General features: G+C 40.6%; 1 protein-coding gene across 1 annotated transcript in view; it reads right to left on the reverse strand.

Annotated features, from left to right (window-relative positions):
- Positions 1-21,934, reverse strand: part of ttc9b (tetratricopeptide repeat domain 9B) — a 34,191-nt gene extending 12,257 nt beyond the window's left edge. Inside the window, exons 1-2 of the mRNA XM_008282515.1 lie at positions 21,739-21,934; positions 21,421-21,687 (exon numbers count right to left, since the gene is read on the reverse strand). Of these exons, the coding sequence (XP_008280737.1) occupies positions 21,421-21,687; positions 21,739-21,934 (463 nt within the window). The remainder of the gene's footprint in view (positions 1-21,420; positions 21,688-21,738) is intronic.
- Positions 21,935-22,204: the final 270 nt, after the last annotated feature.

Consider the following 22,204-nt stretch of genomic DNA (forward strand, 5'->3'; position numbering starts at 1 on the left):
TTGGTGGTTTTTGTTTTATTCAAAAAGTGTTGCATTTCTATGAGAACATGTGAAACAAGAGAGGCCGAATAATGAGACCGCACAAAGGAAACAAGTGGTGCAGACCAGGCAGACAGACTCGTCTAAATGAGGAGCGTCATGTGAGGACAGGGACAAAAGAACGAGCCGAGGCTGCGACGCCTTAGTGTCAATGTAATATCTCCCTCTTTCTGAGAAATCTCTCTGCCAGATTTAAAGAGGGGCGCAAGTAGACAAAACACAGGAAATTAGAAAAAAAAAATGGAAGAGAAAAATGCATTCGAAGATGCATTTAGAATATCTCAACCGGATTTTTAAAAAATGCAACAGGTGCAAAGCAGCTGTCGAGTGCGAGAGTGTGAAAGTGTGTGTTCATGCGTCCGCGTCCACCTGCCTCAACGTGACATGTGTTTCCACCGCTTGAATGTCGATGGAGAGGTGTGCTGAGTGGGAGTGGTTAACACATGCTCAGGAGCCCCACTGGTTTGCCTGAAGCGTCATGTCTTATAAAAAAAAAAAAAAAGACTGGGCTTGCATAGAGACACGCTTTCATTTCGCAGACAGAGCACCAAAGCCTGGGAGGAATAAAAGAGAGGGAGAGAGATAAAAAAGACAAGCAGAAATAAGACAAGAGAGACAGGGGGCGAGGGAGGACAGAGACGGCGCTGACGAACCGACGTCAAGAAACAGCCGAGGGAAGACAATAGTAGGATTTCTGTTTGAGGGGTACAAGAGGAGGGAGATAAATGTACGGCGAAGCAGACAGAGTGACTGTGAAAGTGTCTCTTTGTCTATCACTTTCCTATTTTGCTGCAATTTGCTTTAACCCTGCTGCCTTTTCTTTGTCTACATCACCTCATTTTTCCCTCAGGACCAGCATCCCTCCTCTCCGTCTCCCTCTCCTCCTCTCCATCACACCAGGCGTGACACCACGATCCGGCTAATTTAGAGCCACTGGTGGCCCTGGTGATTAGTCTGCTGTCCATCACCTTGTAATTAGTTCTGCAGGAAGATAATGGCAGATGGAGAGACCCATCACTCACACTCCTCATTTCCCCAGATAGCTTCACAGCAGCCTCCATCTTTGACCCTCCTCCATTTCTCCCCTGAATGTGCCCTCCTCTCACCTTTTATCTACTGCCTCTCCTTTACAAACGCAACAGACTGATTCAAATGAACCGTGTGCAGTCATCATCGTGAAACCGCCTCGTATTTTTGGAGCAAACTCTGGTCCTGCACGCTGACGTCACGGTTCTCGGACAGCGTGGCCGGCCTCTTGAGTCCCACTAAGAATAGCTCCACCCAGAGCGTTTTTGCGAAGGCCCTTTTGCTGTTATTGAGAGGGATGGGCTGACTCGTTTTATCTCAACGGCTCGCCTGCACTGACATGACAGAGCATTTACTGAGCCTTCAAAAGCCACCACCTGCAACAACATCCCAAAAACGTCCTCAGAACATGGCAGCCATAAGGTTCCGCCTTTGTTATTATATCATATTACAGGAAAGTCTGTCATCTGAGGTCTGGGTCGCAGCTTGAAAATGTTTTTTAAATGTTGTGCTGAGAACATCCTTTGTTATCATTGTGGGAACGTTCTATAGATAAAAGTTCAACAATGTGTTTCCTCAACAAAAGGGTAAAATATTCCATCTTTAACATATTACATTACAGGAACGTTTCAAAACATTCTGGATAAAAGCATTTTGTCTTTTGAGATCTCAAAAACACTTTTCAAATGTTTGTTTTAAAAACAGTCCTCATTTGTTATCATAAAACATTGTGAGAATGTTTTATAGAAGAACAGTCTGTATGTGTTCCTCAAGAAAATCCCCCCAAAAATAAAACATTTTTCAACTTTTGTCAATATATCACATTACAGGAACATTGTATAAGGAACATTCTCTCCTCTGAGGTCAAGATAACATCTTAAAAATGTTTTTTGAACATTGCATTTGTTATCGGTATGGAAACGTTCTATAGATAGAGGTTCAATAATGTGTTTCTCGTTAAAAAGGCAAATTGGTCCACCTTTAATATATCACATTACAGCAACGTTATAAAAACTTCTGTATTAAAAAAAATATTGTCTTTTGAGGTCTTTAGAACATCTGGAAAACATTTTTTTGAATGTTAGTTTCAGAACATTCTTCCTTTGTTATCATAGAACATTGTTAGAATGTTTATAGAGGGATTGTTCTGTATTATGTTTCCTCATGAACATCCCCAAGATGTCCTCAGAACATTGCAGCCATAATGTTCCGCCTTTGTTGATAAATCTCATGACAGGAACACACAAAAAGAAAATTCTGTCGTCTGAGGCCTGAAAAACATCTTAAAAACGTTTTTTGAATGTTACATTTATTGTCATTGTGGAAACATGCTATAGATAGAGGTTCAACAATGTGTTTCCTCAACAAAAAGGCAAAATGTTCCATCTTCAGTATATCACATTACAGGAACGTTATAAAACTTAATTAATACTTTTTTTTTGAGGTCTTGAGAACATTGGGAAAACATCTTTTGAATGCTGGTTTGAGAACAATCTTTATTTGCTATCATAGAACATTGTGAAAATGTTTTATAGAAGAACGTTCTATAATGTGTTCTCAAGAACATCCCCAAAACATACTCAGAACATTGCAGAGAGAATGTTCCAACTTTGTTAGTATTTCACGTGACACAGATGTTTTATAAAAATCATCTGAGGCCTCGATAACATCTGGAAAACTTTTTTTTTTTTATATGATAGTTTGAAAACGTTTCTCCTTTGCTACCATGGAACACAAACATTTGATTAAAACAGTTTCTCTCAAAAAATCATTAAAATTTGTAGGTGCTGTTAGTGAATGTTGTGGGAACGTTCCCTGCCAGTTGGGACAGGAGAATTCACTGGTATATGCATCTAGTTTTTCTAGTTTTCTCACAATCATCTGTCGTTTCAGCCCCTTTCTTTGCCTGTAGATCCCCTTTTTCTTTTCTGCAACTTGTCTCTCTTTGTTTAGTTTTGATTTTGAATCTCATGTTTCACAGTTTTTTTCCCCTACACTTGTCTATTCTGTTCTTATCTGCCTGTCTGGTCCACTTGTCCTGCTGTAATGCTGAATGTCCCCTGGGATCAATAAAGCCTAATATGATCATCTCTTATCTGTTTTTGAATACAGTCTTGAAAAAAAATGCCACTCCCATAAAGCAGCAGACGGTGTTTTTTTTTTCTAAGTTTGGTGTCTCTCTTGTATCACTCAAAATGCGATACACGGAATATAAAATAGGCTCCTTTCCCCTCGGAGGAAATACACATAATGACTGCTGTGATTTATTATTACGCGGAGACGCTAAAAGCTCATCTTGTCATCAAATAACATTTTACTTAAACAAGCGGAGCAGATGATCGCTTTGATTGTGTGTCACTGTGGCGGGAAGACTAATTCAGCTCCATATGGTGTCAAAAACACCCTCATAACTGCTCAATCTTAGGGCTCCTGTTTGAATGTGTGTGTCGGAGGCCTCCACGGCGCTGTGAGCGTCCTTACAGATGAGTAAAGGGTGAGAATTTCTTTAGATTTTGGAGGAGAAGAGATTTGATTTGGACAGAAATATTAATCACATGAGGGTAGTTCACTCATCCACTCTGAATTTTTATTGGATTAAAGAATTAGTTCAACATTTTGCACTTACTCGCTTTCTTGCCAAAAGTTAGATGAGAGGATCGATACCACTCTCATGAATATGTGTTCAATATAAGGTCACAGCAGCCTGTTAACTTGGCTTGTGCTGTGTTCGTGTCTTTTTATTCGGACTGTAATTATGAGCAATTGATGTTAACGTCAGCTCCCCGGAAGTTTTTTCTGTCGCTGTCAGAAATTCCTAAATTCTCACACTTGCTAAAGAGTCAACTGAAATAAATTCCGATATTAACACATACACAATAGTCCTGTATTGTACAGTAGACTGCAGTCGATGCAGCTAATATAACTCTTTCCACTATGGAGGTCTGTGTACTAAGAGCAAACATCATTCACTAAAACACAACATGGTGTCATTTTATTAAGTCTGCCATATTTGGTGAGGAGGCTACTGGTACGACTATGGCTAAAACTGATGTAACATTTGTTGTGCTTCATTTCTGTTGCATCAAATTCAGTAGGGTTGTCCTGAATTTGCCCAAAATTCTACCAAGAGTAGAACCATTAGTGACGACACTTGTGGATGTTTTTCAGTTGGAAATTTTAAAAATAGTCTTGGGCAAAAGGGGTAAAAAGAAAAGTTTACTGTTGTCTGTATCTCATTTTACTGGTCAACAACCTGATTAAAGAATGTGACACAGCAAATGACAGATACTTTAGGTTAACTGAATGACTGAATGGTAACAGCAAGAATAAACAGAAAAACATTTTGGTCTAATAAATGTTCCCATGTACATACAAATAAGTTTTTTTCTGTTCTATTTTTTTCAACTCTTGCATTGCATGAGTGCAGCATAAGCGTAAACATCTAGCTAACTAGCTAGCTAGCTAACTGGACTGTAAATGAAGATGGATAAACATTTTGTGATGTCACTCATAGGTTTCCTGAAGAGCACAGAGGTGGAGTTGAGGTGAGAAATTTGCTATAGAGACCAAAACTTTTTTTGTACCAGGCTGTAAACACGTTTTTTTGTGTTGCAAAGTTGGGCATTTTAACAGAGAGGTCTATGGGGACTGACACACTTTTGGAGCCTCAAGTGGACATTCAAAGAACTGCAGTTTTTGGCACTAGCATGTTCACTTAATTACTCAATCTGGAAGTTGGTGCTTGGTCAAGAAGGAAACAAAATTCACCTACTCAAGCCTGTAATGCTAAATAATGATCTTTTTTTTGTTCAGTCGGACTAAAACTGAAGCGTAAGTTGTTGATTGACGTGTGCCATTGGCGACCTGCTTGAAGCATTTTTTTTTACCACTGGTCAGAACCAGAATTGCGCTAAGCAAAGCAACCAGCTGCTAGCTCCACATTTTGTGGACAGACGTGTATGATGCCGAGTAGCAGATATGGAATTTTTAGGGTCGATTGGTGATACTCATTTTCAGAGACTAAAAAATTCTGATATTGATCATTAAACCGTGGGTTGATATTCTTTACATAAAGCTGCTTACTATCAAGACACCACTTGACTCCATACTATTGCCTGGCACTCTGCTACATGTGCTGCAGACAGCTGCTAGCATTGAAAAGAATGGACTTGGAACCGCTCTGCTTAACAAATTGTTAGATGACACCATTTGTAGCATCTTTTTTGGCATTATCATCTATATACTCACAAAAAAAGGGGTTTTATATTGACACATATTAGACCACACACTTCTATATCTGTGACAGGTCAATATCAGCTGATAAGTTTGGTCAATCAATATATCAATTAGGTTAGTAGCATTGACTGTTTTATTTGGCTTCAATGGAAAAAAGTAAATAGGCATATTCCAAATGTCAAGATATTTCTTTTAGATTTGTATTTAGAACCCCACAGCGTTTGTCGTGCCCCCCTCTAGAAACCCCTCGGTTCCCTCACAATACTGACACAGCCTGTCATGCCTGGAAACTGCTGGTTCATCAAACATATTTGCATGGATTACCCACCACGGGCCTTGATCCTGGGAGTGAAGGGAAATCAAGTAACCAGATTATTCTGTTAGATCTCACAGAGAACAAAGTGCAGAGAGAGGCTTTTTAAAACCAGAGAAGCCACTAAAATCCACTCCGCTCACGGTTTATTGTTCAAGCTCTGATATTCCTCCAGACGGAGGAGATTTCCACCTTCAGGAGATGAGAGCAGATGTCTACTTGCTACACTTACACCACACACCCTTGTCCTCAAACCCCGACTCATGCATCACAAATGTCCCGGCAGCGCCTGTCTTCTACCTTACTTTGTCAATTTGCACCCTCTTACATTGTTCCGCTCGCCTAAAATAGTCGCTGAGTCAGGATTAATGCTCATCTACTTAAATATTTATACAAGTGAGGAAGCTATCTTCTCCATGACTTCACCAAGATGAAATCATTTAGCTCTCTCCACTGCACATGACAATTTCTCGATGTGACTTCTTGTCTGTAATGTGAGCGGTGGGTCTTTGTGAGGTTTCTTGATACCTTTAGAGAAAACGAAGAGCAGTTCGCATTGCTATGATTTTATTTGGCTCATTTCAGCCGATATATATTTGATCCTTGATTGCCCGTGGGCCAAATGAGGATCCGGGACTTTCTATATTGCTTTTACTACCATGAGTAAAAACAGGCTTCCAAACAGTAGATAAGTGCAATTTAATACAGCATAAAAGAGACTTTTATTGAGGTTTTATTTGTAGTTGAACTCCCTGACAGGAATATAATTTTGTTGTGGCCTGGAGCCAGGCCATTATCTGACTGGTGATGTCATCTGTGACACTGGGCAGACTCTTGTCTTTAGCTCAGCAGATCTACTGTCAAACACATTGCTTCTATTAACTCTGACCAAACACTCTCAAGTCAAACATTGTTAAGTTAAATCAAGGCTGTGTTTGCCAATCTTCATGCACTCCTCGTATTTTTCCACTGTTGTTTAGATAATCTGTGTACAGGAGCTTTGAGAAACACCCTCTGTGCATTATAGTGGTTACAAGATGGATGAGAGAGATGGAAAGGTCAACAGTGAAAACTGCCAAATGGGTTGGCTTCGAATCTTATGGAGTCAGGTTTAATCTGTGAGGTAGTAAAGCTTTTTCACTAAGTACCTGTAGTAAATTAATGGCTAAGGCATGCACTTCCGTCATTTCTAAAAAATGAAGCAGCCACATGTTGGCAGCCAAGTTGTGTTCAGAAACTTTCTTAGGACCGAGGCTGCAGGAAAACACATTATGGAGATCATCCAGCAGCACAGAATATGGATCAGGACTTAGGCCAAACTGTTTGTAGCATTCAGTGCCAAGCACAAAAAAGAGCAAGAGAAAAGTAGGTTTTCAGAGCTGTTTGTGCTGAAAACAACTGAAAACCAAACTGACAAGACCTGTGAGATTAAATTAAAACAATAAGTCTACAAAACTTCCAGCCTATTTCCATTCAGTTGTTTAAAAATTTAGGACAACCTCATGCACCCATCAAACAAAACGTACAAATTGCTGTCGAAATAGTCTTAGTTGTGACACAAAAGCAACATGTGACTGAAACTGCTCACTGAAAAGACAAAAATGAAGAAAACCTCAAGTCCTTGTGACCTAAAATAATCCATAAAGTAACATAAATACTGCATTGCCATCACATTTACCACACAGACTGTTAAACCATCACTGGCTCTACCATTTATGTTAAAGGGTCCAGCTACATACAATATTCATATACCAGAAGAGAATAAAAAAGAACGTTAACTCTTTACTTTGACAGCTGTCATTTTCATTTGGATAGAAACTTATGTGCTGAGAGATAGGGTAACCCTCACATAAGTGCTGTGTTGTTCAAACAAAAAGTCTGCTGTTGTTATTTATGAAATGCCATATTAATCTAAACTTTATTTTATCCATAGAATTAAAAAAAAAAAAAAAAGAATATCCCTCCATGTAGACTGATATCTACTATCTCATCTGATTAAATGTTACTAAACTGAATTAACACTGTGCAAAATGCTTTGGAGCTTATTATCAAAGTGTTATATAAGTCTAGGTACTATTAATAATAATAATAATAATAATAATAATGATTTCTTACTTGTACCACACTGTAACTTATCTCAGACTGACACCTACATAACACAAATTAGTCAGCACATGCTTGTGGTTGTTGCACGACTCTCCACTGTTTTGCAGTTGGTCATGGATGGATAAATCAGGTATTATGGGAGGGTTTGAACTTGCTTCAGAGCATCTATAAGCTTTAAGGAAGTTGTGGCACCTCTTTCCTTTTGTCTAGATAAACTCAAGATGCTTGTGTATTTATAGTAGCAGGGTTGAAGCACTTGAAGTCACAATATGACATTTCCTCATCAGTGCAAACCTCGTCTGGGATAATTGAACTGCACATTATGTCTTCATGACTTTGTCATTTTCATGCTCCAGTTCTGGTTTTAAACAGTCTGATTCACAAATAGCACATTTTCTTTATCATCCGTATAGCCTCAGGTAAATCTTCATCAACAGAGCTGCTGTCATCAAAATACTTCATTATCAAAGAAGATGCTGCTATGAGTTCAATCTGTAACCAGCTCCATCATGATACTGTAACAAATGGCCAAATGGATGAAATTCTTGATCACTGTGTTTGTGTTCAAGCGTTATAACAGCGAGACAACAATACCACAATAACATAAAACTGCAAACTACAAGATTTCACCCAGCAGACTGTTTATCAGTTATTATATAGCTGCCTCAGGTCACTATACATCATTAGGTAAAAAACAGAGAAACAAAACTTTGCATTATTTCTGACATTTCCACCCTAGAACAACATTAAAGAGAAAAAAGTTAGAGAAATACCAACAAGCTGAGAGTTTACACAGGATGAATGCCAGGTCGCTTGTAACCAGAGGGATACATTAGTGGCTTAATGCTCCTTAAAGCTGAGGGGAACTGCAGTGTTTGGCTCTAATTATCTTATTGCTTCATCGTTACAAGAAAACCCATTTTACCTACATATGCTCATTTGATCTGCTGTTAATGTAAAGATATTGATCACAGCTGCGTTGAATACCAAATTTTAACTAAAATTTTTGTTTCTCTTTTATCAAAATTTCAAATCTGGTAAACTTCCACCGAGGACGACCCTCAGTGCTGGATCAGCGAAACGGGCTGCCTTTACACTTCCCCGCCAACACAAACAGGGTTTAACAAGGACAAGTTTTCAATGTCAACCCCCTAGCAGTGCATGTAATAAAGCATTCAGTGTCAGGCCGGAGCAGGCCGAGTAGGGAGAGCTCAGATAGCGACCAGCATAGCTTTTTTATCAGCGCGGAGCTCTGCGGATAAATATAAACAGCGAATTGGTTTACTCTGCACTGTCCACTGGAGCACGGGGTGTTAGATATGCGCAAATAGCTTCAGCAAATTCTCATTACTGATGGCTTACAGAGGATGAATATTCTGCATTTCTCTATCTATCTCACTCTCACACTTGCTCTCTCTCTCTCTCTCTCTCTCTCTCTCTCTCTCTATGAGGGTGTCAGGAAAGGTTCTCTCTCAGCTGACGCCATGACTTTCAACTACGGACTAAAAAAAGCTTTGACAGACACGTTCAATTTATTCATTATTTCACACAACTGTCAGTCCACGTCAAGGAAGATCACATTTCAAGAACCAAGAGCAGCGCGCACAACACATACCCCAAACATACGGTCCCATATGGTCATATAAGAAATCCCTGAGGTGTGTGCACAGAGTATATATAATACAGAGTTTTACTTCACTGAATCTTAGTCAAATGTGGGACATCAGACTTCACATTTGGTGCATCTGAAACGACACTGTGTATCGGGTTTAGTGCTAATTAGCAACACAGTAACACAATAGACTAAGACGGTGAACACTGCAAACATTAAAGTTGCAAAACATCAGCATTTTAACACTGTGAGCACGATGAGCTGGCATTATCATTTAGCTCAAAGTACTGCTGCAGTCTTCTTCACTTCTCTTTTGTTTCCGTTTGTGTTGTTGGCTTATGCACTTTTTTCTATTTTATGTTCCTGTTCGCTCACATTGTTCTCTGTTCTTTGTTTTTAATTTTATTCTTTGGAAGACTGAAGCATGCAACTACGCTTCTAACGCTATAGAACTTTAATGTAAATGCTATTACAGCAAAAAAAAGACAATAAAACTACAAAACTTTAGGCTCTTCCTCTCAGTCTCGCTGTCCATCTCCCCCTGCCTGCCCCCAGTTTTCCTCTTCTCCCTGACAAATGACTGAATCTTATTTACTGTTTTGACAGGAGTCATCTGGGCCTGTCAGGCCTGTGATATAAATCATATTGGTCTGAATTGGATTTCTCAGTGCAAAGAAGAAGAAGAAAAAAAGCCCCAACAAAACAAATGCAGCTCTGAAAACCCTCCCATCACTACTTAGAGGTCATAGAGACGAACATTTTCCTCCTCTCCTTCCATGCATGTCACTCTCCCTTTACAGTCCATCTTCTGTCTTCTAATCCCATCGTATTTAACAGTTCTGTCCAGTTTTTCTCCCCGTTTGAGTCTCACCATCCCCCTTCTGCTGACTCACCCCTCCCCCCCATCATCCTCCAAATCTCTCTATCTCTGAGCTGCAGGTAATTCGGAGGTTTGGTACAGTGCGAGCGGTACAGTAGAGGGAGTGCCAGTCGTAGGGCTGACGGCGATGCCGCCATCTGCAGCTCTGGCACTCAACATTCCGCTCGGCCTGGCCTCCCCTCCGATGGCAGACGAACATGCACAGAGAGAGGAAAAACACCAACCAAGCCTCCCCCCCATCCCCCCCTCTTCTAACCCTCACATGGCACCTCTCCTTTTCCTCCTCCATCCTCCTACAGTAGCAGCACATTGCATTTATTCCCTTTCAAGTCCACTCCCAGCTGCTTATACAAGCCTGCCTTCTCCCCCATCTTAACCCCTCTATCTTACATTTCTTCTCCTCATCTCCTTCCCTCCTCGCTCTGTTCTTCTGCCTTTATCTCATGCACTCCACCACATCCCTTGGTGACTGAGCTGGCAGGAGATGAAAGGGAGGAGTTTTTTTTTCTTTCTTTTCTCTATTCTACTTTTGTAAGCAGGCATTGACTGTTCTCTGGCTGTGGACTGGTAAAATCAGTCCGTCTGTGGTGTTACACATCACTGATGTTATTCAAATGCAGCCCCAGCATCCCCCCCTCCCCCAATCTGAGGCAAGACTGGGCTTAGAGGCTGCGATGTGTTGAGGAAGTAGAGCAATGTCCTTAAGTTTTACAACTGTACACTCTAAAAAATAATGTCAGAAAGCTTAACATGACAGTTTGCGTCAATCTTTTTGAGTTATGACAACTTTTAATGAAATTATGTTCAACCAACTAATTACAATGAGTTCAGGGAATTCGCCTTTCCTTCACAGTCAAAGATATTGTTAATTGTTGTTCACTTAATGATTAATAGCATAAACACACGTTTTTAGGTTGATTATTCATAAAAAAATAAGTTGTTCCAACTAGTATTCTTGTGTCATTCAAAAGGATTTTTTATGTGATATGTATTTAATTATCGTAATAAGAACACATGCTGCCAAATTTGAAAAAAAAAAACGTTGCTCTAATGTAAAATAGGTAGAAGAAAGGACTTAAAATCCTGACTTCAAGGTGAAGAAAATGTAATTATCAAGCCAATTCTATTAAATTAACTCAACTTGAATTTAGTTTTAAATCAGCTGACACAGAAATGTAAGCTTAAATTCCTCAAAATATTACACATGCAGTTACCAACATTGTTATGTCAACAAAACCCATCAACATCTGCATCTTGTAAGGTTCACCTTAATGGGTAAATTCTATTTATTTTCCATCTTGGAGCCATGCATTTATTTAAATGGTGGAAATATGTTGCTTGGATTACTTTTTAGAATGTACCATAAAGAGGCCAGGGCTTTTCTTTTCGGTCCAGCAGTAACAGATGTTGATGTCACCAACAGGCTCATTAAAGGCTCGTTAAATTTAGTATGCTGTCTGTAATTGCATGTCACGGTTCAAAAGTTCATTGATGGCCTCCGTCAGATGTCCCCAAGGCCGAGCACCGGACACATGTTGGGACACACATATTCACAAATAGCTGTTGCATTCTAAACTGGCTTGGAAGAAACAGAAATATGGCAAATACCTTTAATGGTCATTAAAGATGTTCTCATCTGAATTTTAACACCAGATAAAACTACTGTGTGTAATGTAGAGTAGTTCATGAGCATCATCCAGCTATTTGTTTTGGCTTTACAACTTTACTGATTGGTTTATTCTCATCCTTTCTGGCTTTAGCAGCTGTTTTCAGCAAAAAATATTAACTCAGCACCAAAGAGCAGAAAACTGAAGGTGAGTAGCTGGTGAATATAGATGAGCATTTAGCAGATGGAGAGCTAGCTGGATATTTCTCCCCGGAGTTGAAAAGAGAGCTAAAAAGACAAAGATCATTGGACTTACATTTACCAGGCATCACAATGAATAAGGAAGTTGCTCCATGTCTGCTGGATGTTTAACAAAAACATTGGTTTACATGTTCACAACATTAGCTTAAAAGGCAAGAAGACTAACAGCTTGTTCTACCGCAAACAAGGAGTTAAAAAAATCAATTATCGCATGAATTTAATTGAGTGTACTTATAGGGATGTAATGGATCACGAAACTCAAAGCGGTTCAGATCATGTCACAGTTTGTGAGTCACAGATTGGATGAAAACAGGATCAGGAAAAAACAAGAGTATGACAAATACTACCATGACTGTCACTGTCAACTGCTTTTAACCTGCCCCGTTCATGTAAACACAACTGCTTTGCATCTTGTCACTGCAACTCTGCATCAACATTTGTGGAATCACTACTTGCAGAGGCAGAAGTATGCTTTCAGTTCTGTCTGTTTGTCTGTAAGCAGGATTAGGAAACAACTAACTGGCCAAATTTGAGGAACCTTGGTGGACACGTGGAGCATGGTTACACACATATTGATGTGGAGCTGAAGCCCTTTTCTATAGAATTGTGGGAGTGGCAGAAGACTGCTGTCCACAAGTGCCAATCTAGTTGCTCAAAAAACTAACAGTGTCATTACAACTGGATTTCACATTATTAAACAACAGCGCAATTAATCTGCACTTGACATGTGTGAAAACCGTGGGTGAGGATCCATACGGAGCAAAGATCAACTACAGTCTATTATACCACGAGCACACCACATAACATGCCCTGAGCTTGAACCATTATCGCAGCTAAACATAACTCACATTAGCCTCCAGTTGACAAGAACATTGTTTAGATCTTGTAGCCTCCAGGAGGAACAGTCACTTCAATCCTCAGGGACGACACGACAGGACTGAAAGGTTATCATCACTACAAAATGCGTTCACTTTCCTCCTTTAATTTCAAGTTGCCGCATTTATGCTGGTAGAAATAAGTGTGGAAACAAAATGCAACATGTCCAGGAATAGTTGTTTTCACCTGTGATTATTCTCTCAATTAAACAAGAAATCATGTGGTCGTTGAAACATAAGAAACTAATTTTTAAAATGCACCGTGCAATTTTGCAGAATGCACACTGACACAAGATATGGACGTTACTATCACGATTCACATTCACATCTGTGATTTTTTTTGTCAGTTTAAAATCAGCTGTAAAATCAGCAGCTAATATCAGCTTTGAAAGACTTCTTATCAACCTCACTGCCAGTTTGTGCTTGCATCCTACCAATCAGAGCTTGCGGCTATATTTAACATATTTCATTTCCTTCTGCACAGGAAATTATAGCTGAAAGTGGAGTTTATTTGAGGTAAACAGTCGAGGCAGCATGAGATGATATAAACTACAAGAAAAAAAACCGTTCGCTCAAGCGCTGCTCATAGCTCGTCAGCAAATGTCTTAATGGCTACAGCATGTAAATATGAAAGATCAATTTTCTCTCTTGTTCTTAATGCTGAATAAACTGCTTGTGTTTTTGTTTTCATTACTTTAACTTTGGGGCTGTGCTGCAAGGTGGCAGCTTGAAGATCCCTGGTTCAAGTCCTGGTTAGGACAGCCGGGATCTTTCTGGGTGGAGTTTGCATGTTCTCCCCGTGCAGCGTGGGTTCTCTCCGGGTTCTCCGGCTTCCTCCCACAGTCCAAAAACATGTTGAGGTTAATTGGTGATTCTAAATTGTCCGTAGGTGTGAATGTGAGTGTGCTTGGTTGTCTGTCTCTAAGTGTAGCCCTGTGATAGACTGGTGATCTGTCCAGGGTGTCCCCTGCCTTCACCCTGAGTCAGCTGGAATAGACTCCAGCCCCCCCACGACCCTAGTGAGGAATAAGTGGTGTATAGAGGATGGACGGACGGATGCTTCAACTTTTTTTTTTTTTGGTCCATGTGACGAGTGTCTGGAAATCGCTGGATCGTCATCGTGGCAAGCAGAGCAACTGTGAGCCGCAGCAGTTGAATACTGTAAAAAGGTGGCTGGTGTTACGAAACAAACAATTTGAGTCGTCCCCTCCTGCTGCGTCTCTCCCGAGGCTGTGACTTATGACTCATTCACAGATTGAGCCAGTCAGGAGGAACAAAGGCAGGTTTTCAGAGATCAGAGGGAGCAGGAGTTAATGAAAAGTCAAACGGATCGCTCTCACAACAGGATCACACCATCCAACTCCCTGTTTTATTCTCTGCGCAATTCATGACGTACGTTTGAACCGATTTAAACACACGAAGGCTTCTCAACTGCTGGGTAGAAGTTGGTCTCTTTTAGGAAGCTGCTGCTCCTGTTGTCGAAAGTGCTCCTTTGTGATCGATATTGGGAAAAAGAGCAAACAAACTGCAGTCACATTTGTTATTTCTGTATGTGCCGCACAGTGTGTTTGTGGTGGGTGGATGGATGGATGGCTGAGGCGGGCTGGCAGGCAGTCTGCCTCTGGCCAACATGTTGCACCACTGTGAACTGCGACAGACACAGACGGTGGTGGTGGTGGTGGTGTAACCCATTTAGATACGGCCCTACAGGGATGCACAGACTCGGGGTCTCCTTAACAAGGCCAGCAAATGGAACATTCATCATCAGTCGTCATTCTGTTTGACAGAATCAGGTGATGTTACTGTTGGCGCCGATACTTGTTTCTCTTAAACCACATTTACGTCTCTGTACGATGTTAAAAACCCAGATTTTCTTTCACTAACAATCAACTCTGTCAATATTTAATTTTTCTAAAAACGCATTTCGTCTCTCCTCGTTCTATTTGTTGTCTCTTGTCTGCTCGTTTATCTTCTCAGCTTGTGTCAGTCAGAGTCACCCTGTTGATCAGCACTTTGGAAAGTTACTTGAACTGACACAAGGCGGAAGAAGCTCAAGTAGCAAGCACCTTCTAATTTAATGGAAAAACAGTAAACTAGAAGCAAAAGTAGAAGTAAAGTAATATGAGTAAAGCTACCTAAGAATGTAGTAGGGCCTCAGCTCAGGATCATTTTTATTGCCCAAAAATACAAATGACGCATATAAACTGCATGCTTTATCCACTGTCTTGACATATTCAATTTAACATCACAAAATACAAATTAAAGCAGGAAATCCTCACTATTTAAGCACTAAAACCAGAGAATATTTGGGCTTTCTGGTTAACATAGTTAAAATAATTGCTGATAAATTATTTGTCAATAAGAAACAGTATGACTTATTGGATGTAGACTGTGTGTCTGTCTGTGTGGTACCGTTTCCAAAATCCCCTACACTACACAAACAACAACCTCCAGACAGCAACCTACCGCTCTTGGATCATCCAGTAGGGCAGCCCTGCTATTTTCCATTTTATTCACAGTCCAACCAAATCCAACTGAACCATTCCCCCATCACTGTTGTGAAGGAGCTGCAACCTTAGCAAGATGCTTCTGACGGGTTTAAAAAAACACAAACAAACTGGAGCCCCTTTCCCCCCTATAACAGAATGACAATGGGGCGCAGCCAGACCGTATCTAATAGACTAATCGGCAAATAGACTAACTGACCGATACTTTCAGCTCTAATCAAAAGTAACAGCAAAATCGCCACTGTGATTGTCATAATGTTATTGGTTAATGAGTAGATAGCATTTTAATGTTGTTGGTCATTGTGGTGGAGCCTGTTTTAACCATTTTATTTGATCTCATAAACGTAAAAGTAAGGGGTCAACCGATCATCGGCTTGAATATCTGATGCAAAATTTTGCATATTTCCAAATATCAGTGTTATATTCCTGATCAAATAAATTAATCTAAAAACACACTACTGTGACCGTCCACCACTATGATTGGCTACACACCACGAATAATAGCATATCAACACTGAAGAATAAAAGATGAAAAGCTTAATTTTAAACAATTATATGTAAGCCTAAATACACAAAGGCAAATCAACAAAGTTTTTTTGTTGGAATTTGAGTTGTTCTAAGTTTTGGTATGAAGACTTTTCAGTTTTTCAGCAAACATATATTGGTTCCAGAAAGTCTCTGTGATTACTTTTTATCAGTTGGTTATGAAAAAAACCATATTGGTCTAACTTTGGGGCAACCTGAAGTCAAGTTGTTGCATATTACATATTACATGGGTGATAATTCTGTCAGCAGTGCGTCTCTGGTTTCCTCAGCCAGTGTAACCCTCACTGCATGACATCTTTCTTCTATCTTTCCCCACATTTCCTCTATGTCTCTGTTTCTCAATAAAGGTGAAATGGCAAAAAAATACTTTCTAACAAAATCATGCATCATATTTCATCACAAACTCATATGTTTTAACCTCTAAATTCAAAGTAAGAACTGTTGTAACTCGGGCTGTCAAATACAAGTAGTGGAATAACACAACACACAAAGACAACAGGAAAAGCTGCAAAGTCAAGGAGACGAGAAAACACTCGCATCGACTCACAAACGCACACCAACACACTTTAGCGAAATCAGCAATGTCAGCAGTGGGTTTGGTGAGAATGGCAGGACAAGCAGCGCTGAGAGCAACTCCCTCTTACCACACAAACACACACACACACACACACACACACACACACACATATACACACACACATCCCCTCAGCCAGCTGCTGAACCTCGGGCCTGTGTGAATACAGAGACAAACAAACAAACGCACACAAACACTTGCATAGATGCACTTCATACACAACTGCTGACACGCAATCACTTTTCACACGTGTGACTGGTTCTGCTCGCTCGTTGCTCTACTGTCATACGTCAGAACCAAAGACAGCCGGCCAATCAAGCGGCAGCTCCTTGCTCATAACCACGGTGACTGCAGTCTGTCCGGCAGCACTCTGGGTGATCAGGTGGAGCTGCACAGCAAAGACCCGACTGGTAATGATTCTGGTAATAAAAGATTTCAATTTCAGAGTTAATCTCTATGTTGCTTCACTAAAACATCACCAACTCTGTTCAGGTAAACAACAGGACCACGATAACCTCACAGTGACCTGTTCAAGTCTCTACTTTGACTATTAAATTCACAGTAAATCACATTTTCTGAGAGCCTTAACCTAAGGAAAGTGGTAGTTGGAGTGAGAATAATTCAATTAAGACTGAGGGGAGGTCTGTGAAATCAGTCTGTGGCTGTGTGACCTCAGCTGTATTGTTTCGTTGTTTGGTTTTAGGCTGCTATATTACATGTGTGAATACCATGAAAAGTTATTTATTTTGATCAATACTGTCTCTGCTGCTTTTGGGTTTCTCTTGCAAAAAAAAAAAGACCTTGATCTCTGTGAGGGTACCTTGTTAAACAAAAGCCATATTTATGGCAAAGTGTGAGAATTTTGTGTCAAAAACTCACAGTATATCCGGAAGTGTTTGAGATTTATCTATTTGTATTCTTTGTTTCATTCATTTGGGCTCATGAGCTGTGATCTGAGATGTCTCAGCATGAGCATTTTGTCACAACAGAGTGTAGCTTTATTAAAAAATAAGGCTTTTAAATACTTAATTTCTCTTACTGCACAAACAAGAAGACAAAAAAGACAACAATCTGAGCCCACCAACACCACAGACTGATATATCTTCTACCTCTGTGCCATTCATTGCTGGAAAAAAAAAAAAAACTACTGAAAAACACATCACTGAGTCACGCCGTTGCACTCGGAGACATGTTCCTTCATTACCATAAAAACTGGCACTATAGACACACTCCAGGACTCACCTTCCAAATGGTGAAGCACATCAAATATGTATTCATCTACAGCTGAAAACTGTCCCAAATAAATGCAGTATTTCCTCTTGTGGCAAAAACCAGCTGTTAAAAATGAAGCTCTATGTTTGTGAGAAGTGCTTTTTTTTTTTAAAAGATGCAGTAGAAACCAGCAGGCTGGTGCGTGAGACAGACAGAGAAGGAAAGTTTTCATGGGATTTGTTAATGCAGCGTAATAGTCATAAGGTCAAACCACGACATGACAGAAAGACGAGATTTGTGGGGATTTACAGTAAAATTACAGAGGAAAAAACCGATGTGACATGGTGGAGAATACATCATCTGTCATTAAAACGCCAGTGAATTTTAATAGGAATACGAGTCTAAGTGATATTCTACAATCAACGTAAGTCTTTATTAGAAGACTGTCCTCTAAGAGTAAAGTACAGATTAGTGTTGCTGTACTTTGTGATGAACTACATACATTTACTAATAAAACTTTAACTAAGTGTTTAAATGCATCCACAGAAAAAGCTCTACTTTTTTAATGATGCATGTTTAATAAATGACAACTGCATGCTGCTCACTACTGAATTAAACATTTAGTGTATGATATATTATATAGAGTTATTCCTTCTCAATTCCTCAGGGGGGCTTCTGCTCGATCTCGGATTAGCTTGAAACTTGTTTTTTTTAAAATCATAAACTAAAGATATTTAAAATGCTATCTGTAAAAGTTTAGTTTGATGTATCAAATATTTTCTGAGTCCAATTTTCAACACGTTTTTTTTTTCTAAATAGAAAATCGGGCTATATTTTATAATGATGTCTCAGAAACTATGAATTGTTTTACTGTTGTTTCTCATCGTACAATTGATTTAGCATCTGCAACAAGCATACAGGCAGATCACGTAATCTCTGATTGTGAGTTGAAAGAGGAAAACAATGTATGCCATTATAAAAAGTCCCATCTGAGAGCACAAATTAACAAAAAAATGATAATACCGAAATCAGCTAGTGATAGTTTATGAATCATATGTAGCTGCACGTCACAATAAAAGAAAACGAAGCATATTAAATACTTTTTGAAATGTTTGGTCACAAAAATGCAAAAACAAGTATTTTCGCCAAACTTTCACGACTGATTGAGCCGATAAGACAAGTTGTACCAGAAAAACACTGGCAGATAGTTTAATCCAAGTCAAGCAGAGTTCTGGAGTTTCACAAAATCACATCTCACAGATATATCAAGCAAAACTTCACAAATATATTAATATCTATAAAAATATTGACAAATCAGAGATGGTCGAGCGGAGATTTTGCGATGCAGCTCTTGTGAACAGGTTGACATGAAGTTTCTTTGTGTGTGTACATGTGTGTGAATGCGCATGTGCACACTCTCCTGTTTGAAGCAGCAGTGAGGGGAGGGCTGGAGCAGTATTAATACAAAAGCAGGGAAAAGGCCCGGCGATGGTTGCCATGGTAAATATGGCCCCCTGTCGCGTGCTAGCAGTCCTCTCCTCCCCTTCCCCCCTTTTTCTGTTCCACTGCTCTCTGCTTTTCCTTTCGATGCCTGGTTTTCCTCTCTTATTCTGCTCTAAATGACTTCCGTTCCCTCCTTCTGTCATCAAACCTCCTGCTTCCTTCTCTCCTTTTTCCTCCCTTGTTTCACGCTCCTTCCTTCCCTCCCCCCTCCTCTCTCCTCTCATTCCCTTCCCCATCTTTCCTTCACGCCACGCTGGCCTTTCCTTTGGGCTCCAGACAGAGCCAGCGACCTTCAGTGCATCTCTGCAGCATTGGACAGACACAACATCTCCACCGCTGCCGCCGTCGTGGCCCAAAATCACCACATTCCCAAAGGTTAGGTAAGCCTTAAAAGTGAGGTGATAGAACTGATGCAGTGTCAGTGTGCACCATTAATCACCATCACCATCAATTCCCTCTGGATGCCAACATTCATCAGCATCTACATCCTCACACTGCACACAGTTTTGTTTTTTCTTAACATCAAAGCAAGTATATTGACACGTACTGCGTTTATTGTAATTCACTATGCTGTTGTCTTAATTAACCAGTCACCCCGATGTGAAGGACAGGAGCTGATAGATAATTGATTGATTGATGATCTTCCTCCAACTCTGTCACTGTAGCACAGGGGAAACAATACCCAAGAGAAGACTTTATTTCAGTATCGCTGTGTCATGGTATCTTGAGGTCACTTCTGACCTTAGAAACATGCAGTATTTTTAGGCTTTAGTGGACCGGTTGACCACAGAAGGCCACAAAATATAGTCAAAAGCTCTGGGAAAGGTAGTAAGAGAACTACGAGTACAGCATGCTTTGATGCTTCTGCGCAATCATACGAGAAAAAAATAATAAACATGTAAGATTAATTCCTCATAATACAGATGATCGCACTCAATTTTCAGTGTATTTTTAAAAAAAGTGAAGGTTAGAACTGAGTTGTAACTATTAGTCGATGAATTAATGAATTAGTTAACATCTTTAGACTACTGACATAAAGATCTTTTACTTTTAAACTCACTTTGAGTGCCTGGACATGGATTTTTTACAGCCATTTTTGTTTTGGTTATAAAGCTTCTGCCCTCCTTAATCTAGATTAAAATCAATTATTAAAAAATTAATTGGTGACTATTCTGGTAATTGATTAATCGTTGAAGTCCTTTTTTTTTTTTTGAGCAACAAAGCCAACAATGTTGTAGTTCTCGATTTGCAGCATAAGATTATTTAAAGCTGAATATCTCTGGGTTTTGGTCGGACAAAGGAAAGCATCCTCATACGTAATCTCGGGCTTGATGGTCATTGTTCAGTTTTTCTGACATTTTTAAGGATAAAACATTTCATTGAGAAAATAATCAATACTAACATTAGTCACTCATCACAGCTTCAGGTTAATGAGTTTAATAGGCTTGCTTCCAGAGCGCCGGCTTGATCTTTGCTTTGTGTAACAGCAGGAGTACTGAGGTGAAGTCACAAAATGTACTAAATACTACAGTGATGTAAAGGTCTCTAGGAGCCTTACATCACTCCTCTCCTCAGACCACACGGGAAGACAACAGCGCTGAGAACTTACATCAATGAAAACATGCACACAAGTGCTAAAACATGAAGCTCATGACCCTGATTTTATTTATTTATGGCATTTTTTTTACACACTTACACAACACAGCTCCACATCAACAAATGAAAGGGCGATGAAGCAGGAAAGAAAGGTTGTGTAAAAGCCTGAAATTGGCATGGCAACAATAAGAGAAAAAGTGCCAATTTACATGCTGACATTTCTCTGTAATGGCTGATAAATGGCCAAGCTGGGTTAAGTCATGCACTCTTAGTCAAAACCTTTATTATTCCCAAAATCTCAGCACTCTTATCATCATGTATTTGTGCGCTCCTGCAGCACCAGTTTTTATTTCACCTGCCTGTGCACAGGAGCAGCCCAGCACCTGCAGGAGCAACCACAGGCTGCTGGATGTGTGAACCCAGTGAACCGGAACGAACAATGGTGTCAGCAGTACTTGAAGGCTGCCGAGGTCTTTCTCTGTGTGTTTATTGTGTGTGTGTGTGTATGGGGGGGAAGAACTCGCTCACCTGTCAGGCTGTCGTAGCACTCGATCTCGGTGCTCTCCACGGCTCTCCGCTGCTCCTCGGTCAGCTTGGCCGCGGCTTGACTCAGCAGGTTGACCTCGGAGCCCGTCGTCCCGTCGACAACATGCACCCCTTTGAGCTGCAGCAGCGCCCGGTGGTACTTGCCTATCGCTTCCCGAAATTTCTTCTCTTTGTAGCATCGGTGACCCTCCGCCTTGAAGTCGATGGCTTTCTGGATCTTCGTCTCCATCTCCATTTCAGCGGAGCCGGCTCGATACCCTCCTCCGCCGCCTCCTCCTCCTCCACCACCACCACCACCACCGCCGCCGCCTCCTCCTCCGTCTCCTCCGGCGGCCGCTGCCAGACTCCGGCCGCCGGTCTCCGGGTAGCTTTTCAGGCTCTTTATCGGGTGTTGCTTGGCTTCCATGTCTCTCAGTGAAAGCGGCTGGAGCGGGCCATGGTGCTCGGACACGAAGGTGTGTTTTGTTGGGGAGGACCGGAGCAGCGTGCTGTGCATAAAGGATGCGGGAATGGAGCGGCAGAGACGGCGGGGCAAGGCGGCGGCACCGGAGAGAGGACGAGCCTCGGGAAAGAAAAACAGCCAAAGAAAAAACGGCGTCTCCGGTTCGTAGCTGATTGAATTAGTTTAAAGAATCGTCGCGGTTAAAAAACACATCGAGGAGCTCGGAGCTGCTGACAGAAAACATCCTGAATTTCCACACCGTCGGAGGAGAAAAACAGATTCCTGGTTGTGGAGCTCTCGCGGAAGGATGCTCGGGTGGATCTC

This window comes from Stegastes partitus, unplaced genomic scaffold (genome assembly GCF_000690725.1).
Source record: "Stegastes partitus isolate 25-593 unplaced genomic scaffold, Stegastes_partitus-1.0.2 Scaffold275, whole genome shotgun sequence".
Classification (NCBI taxonomy): Eukaryota; Metazoa; Chordata; class Actinopteri; family Pomacentridae; genus Stegastes; species Stegastes partitus.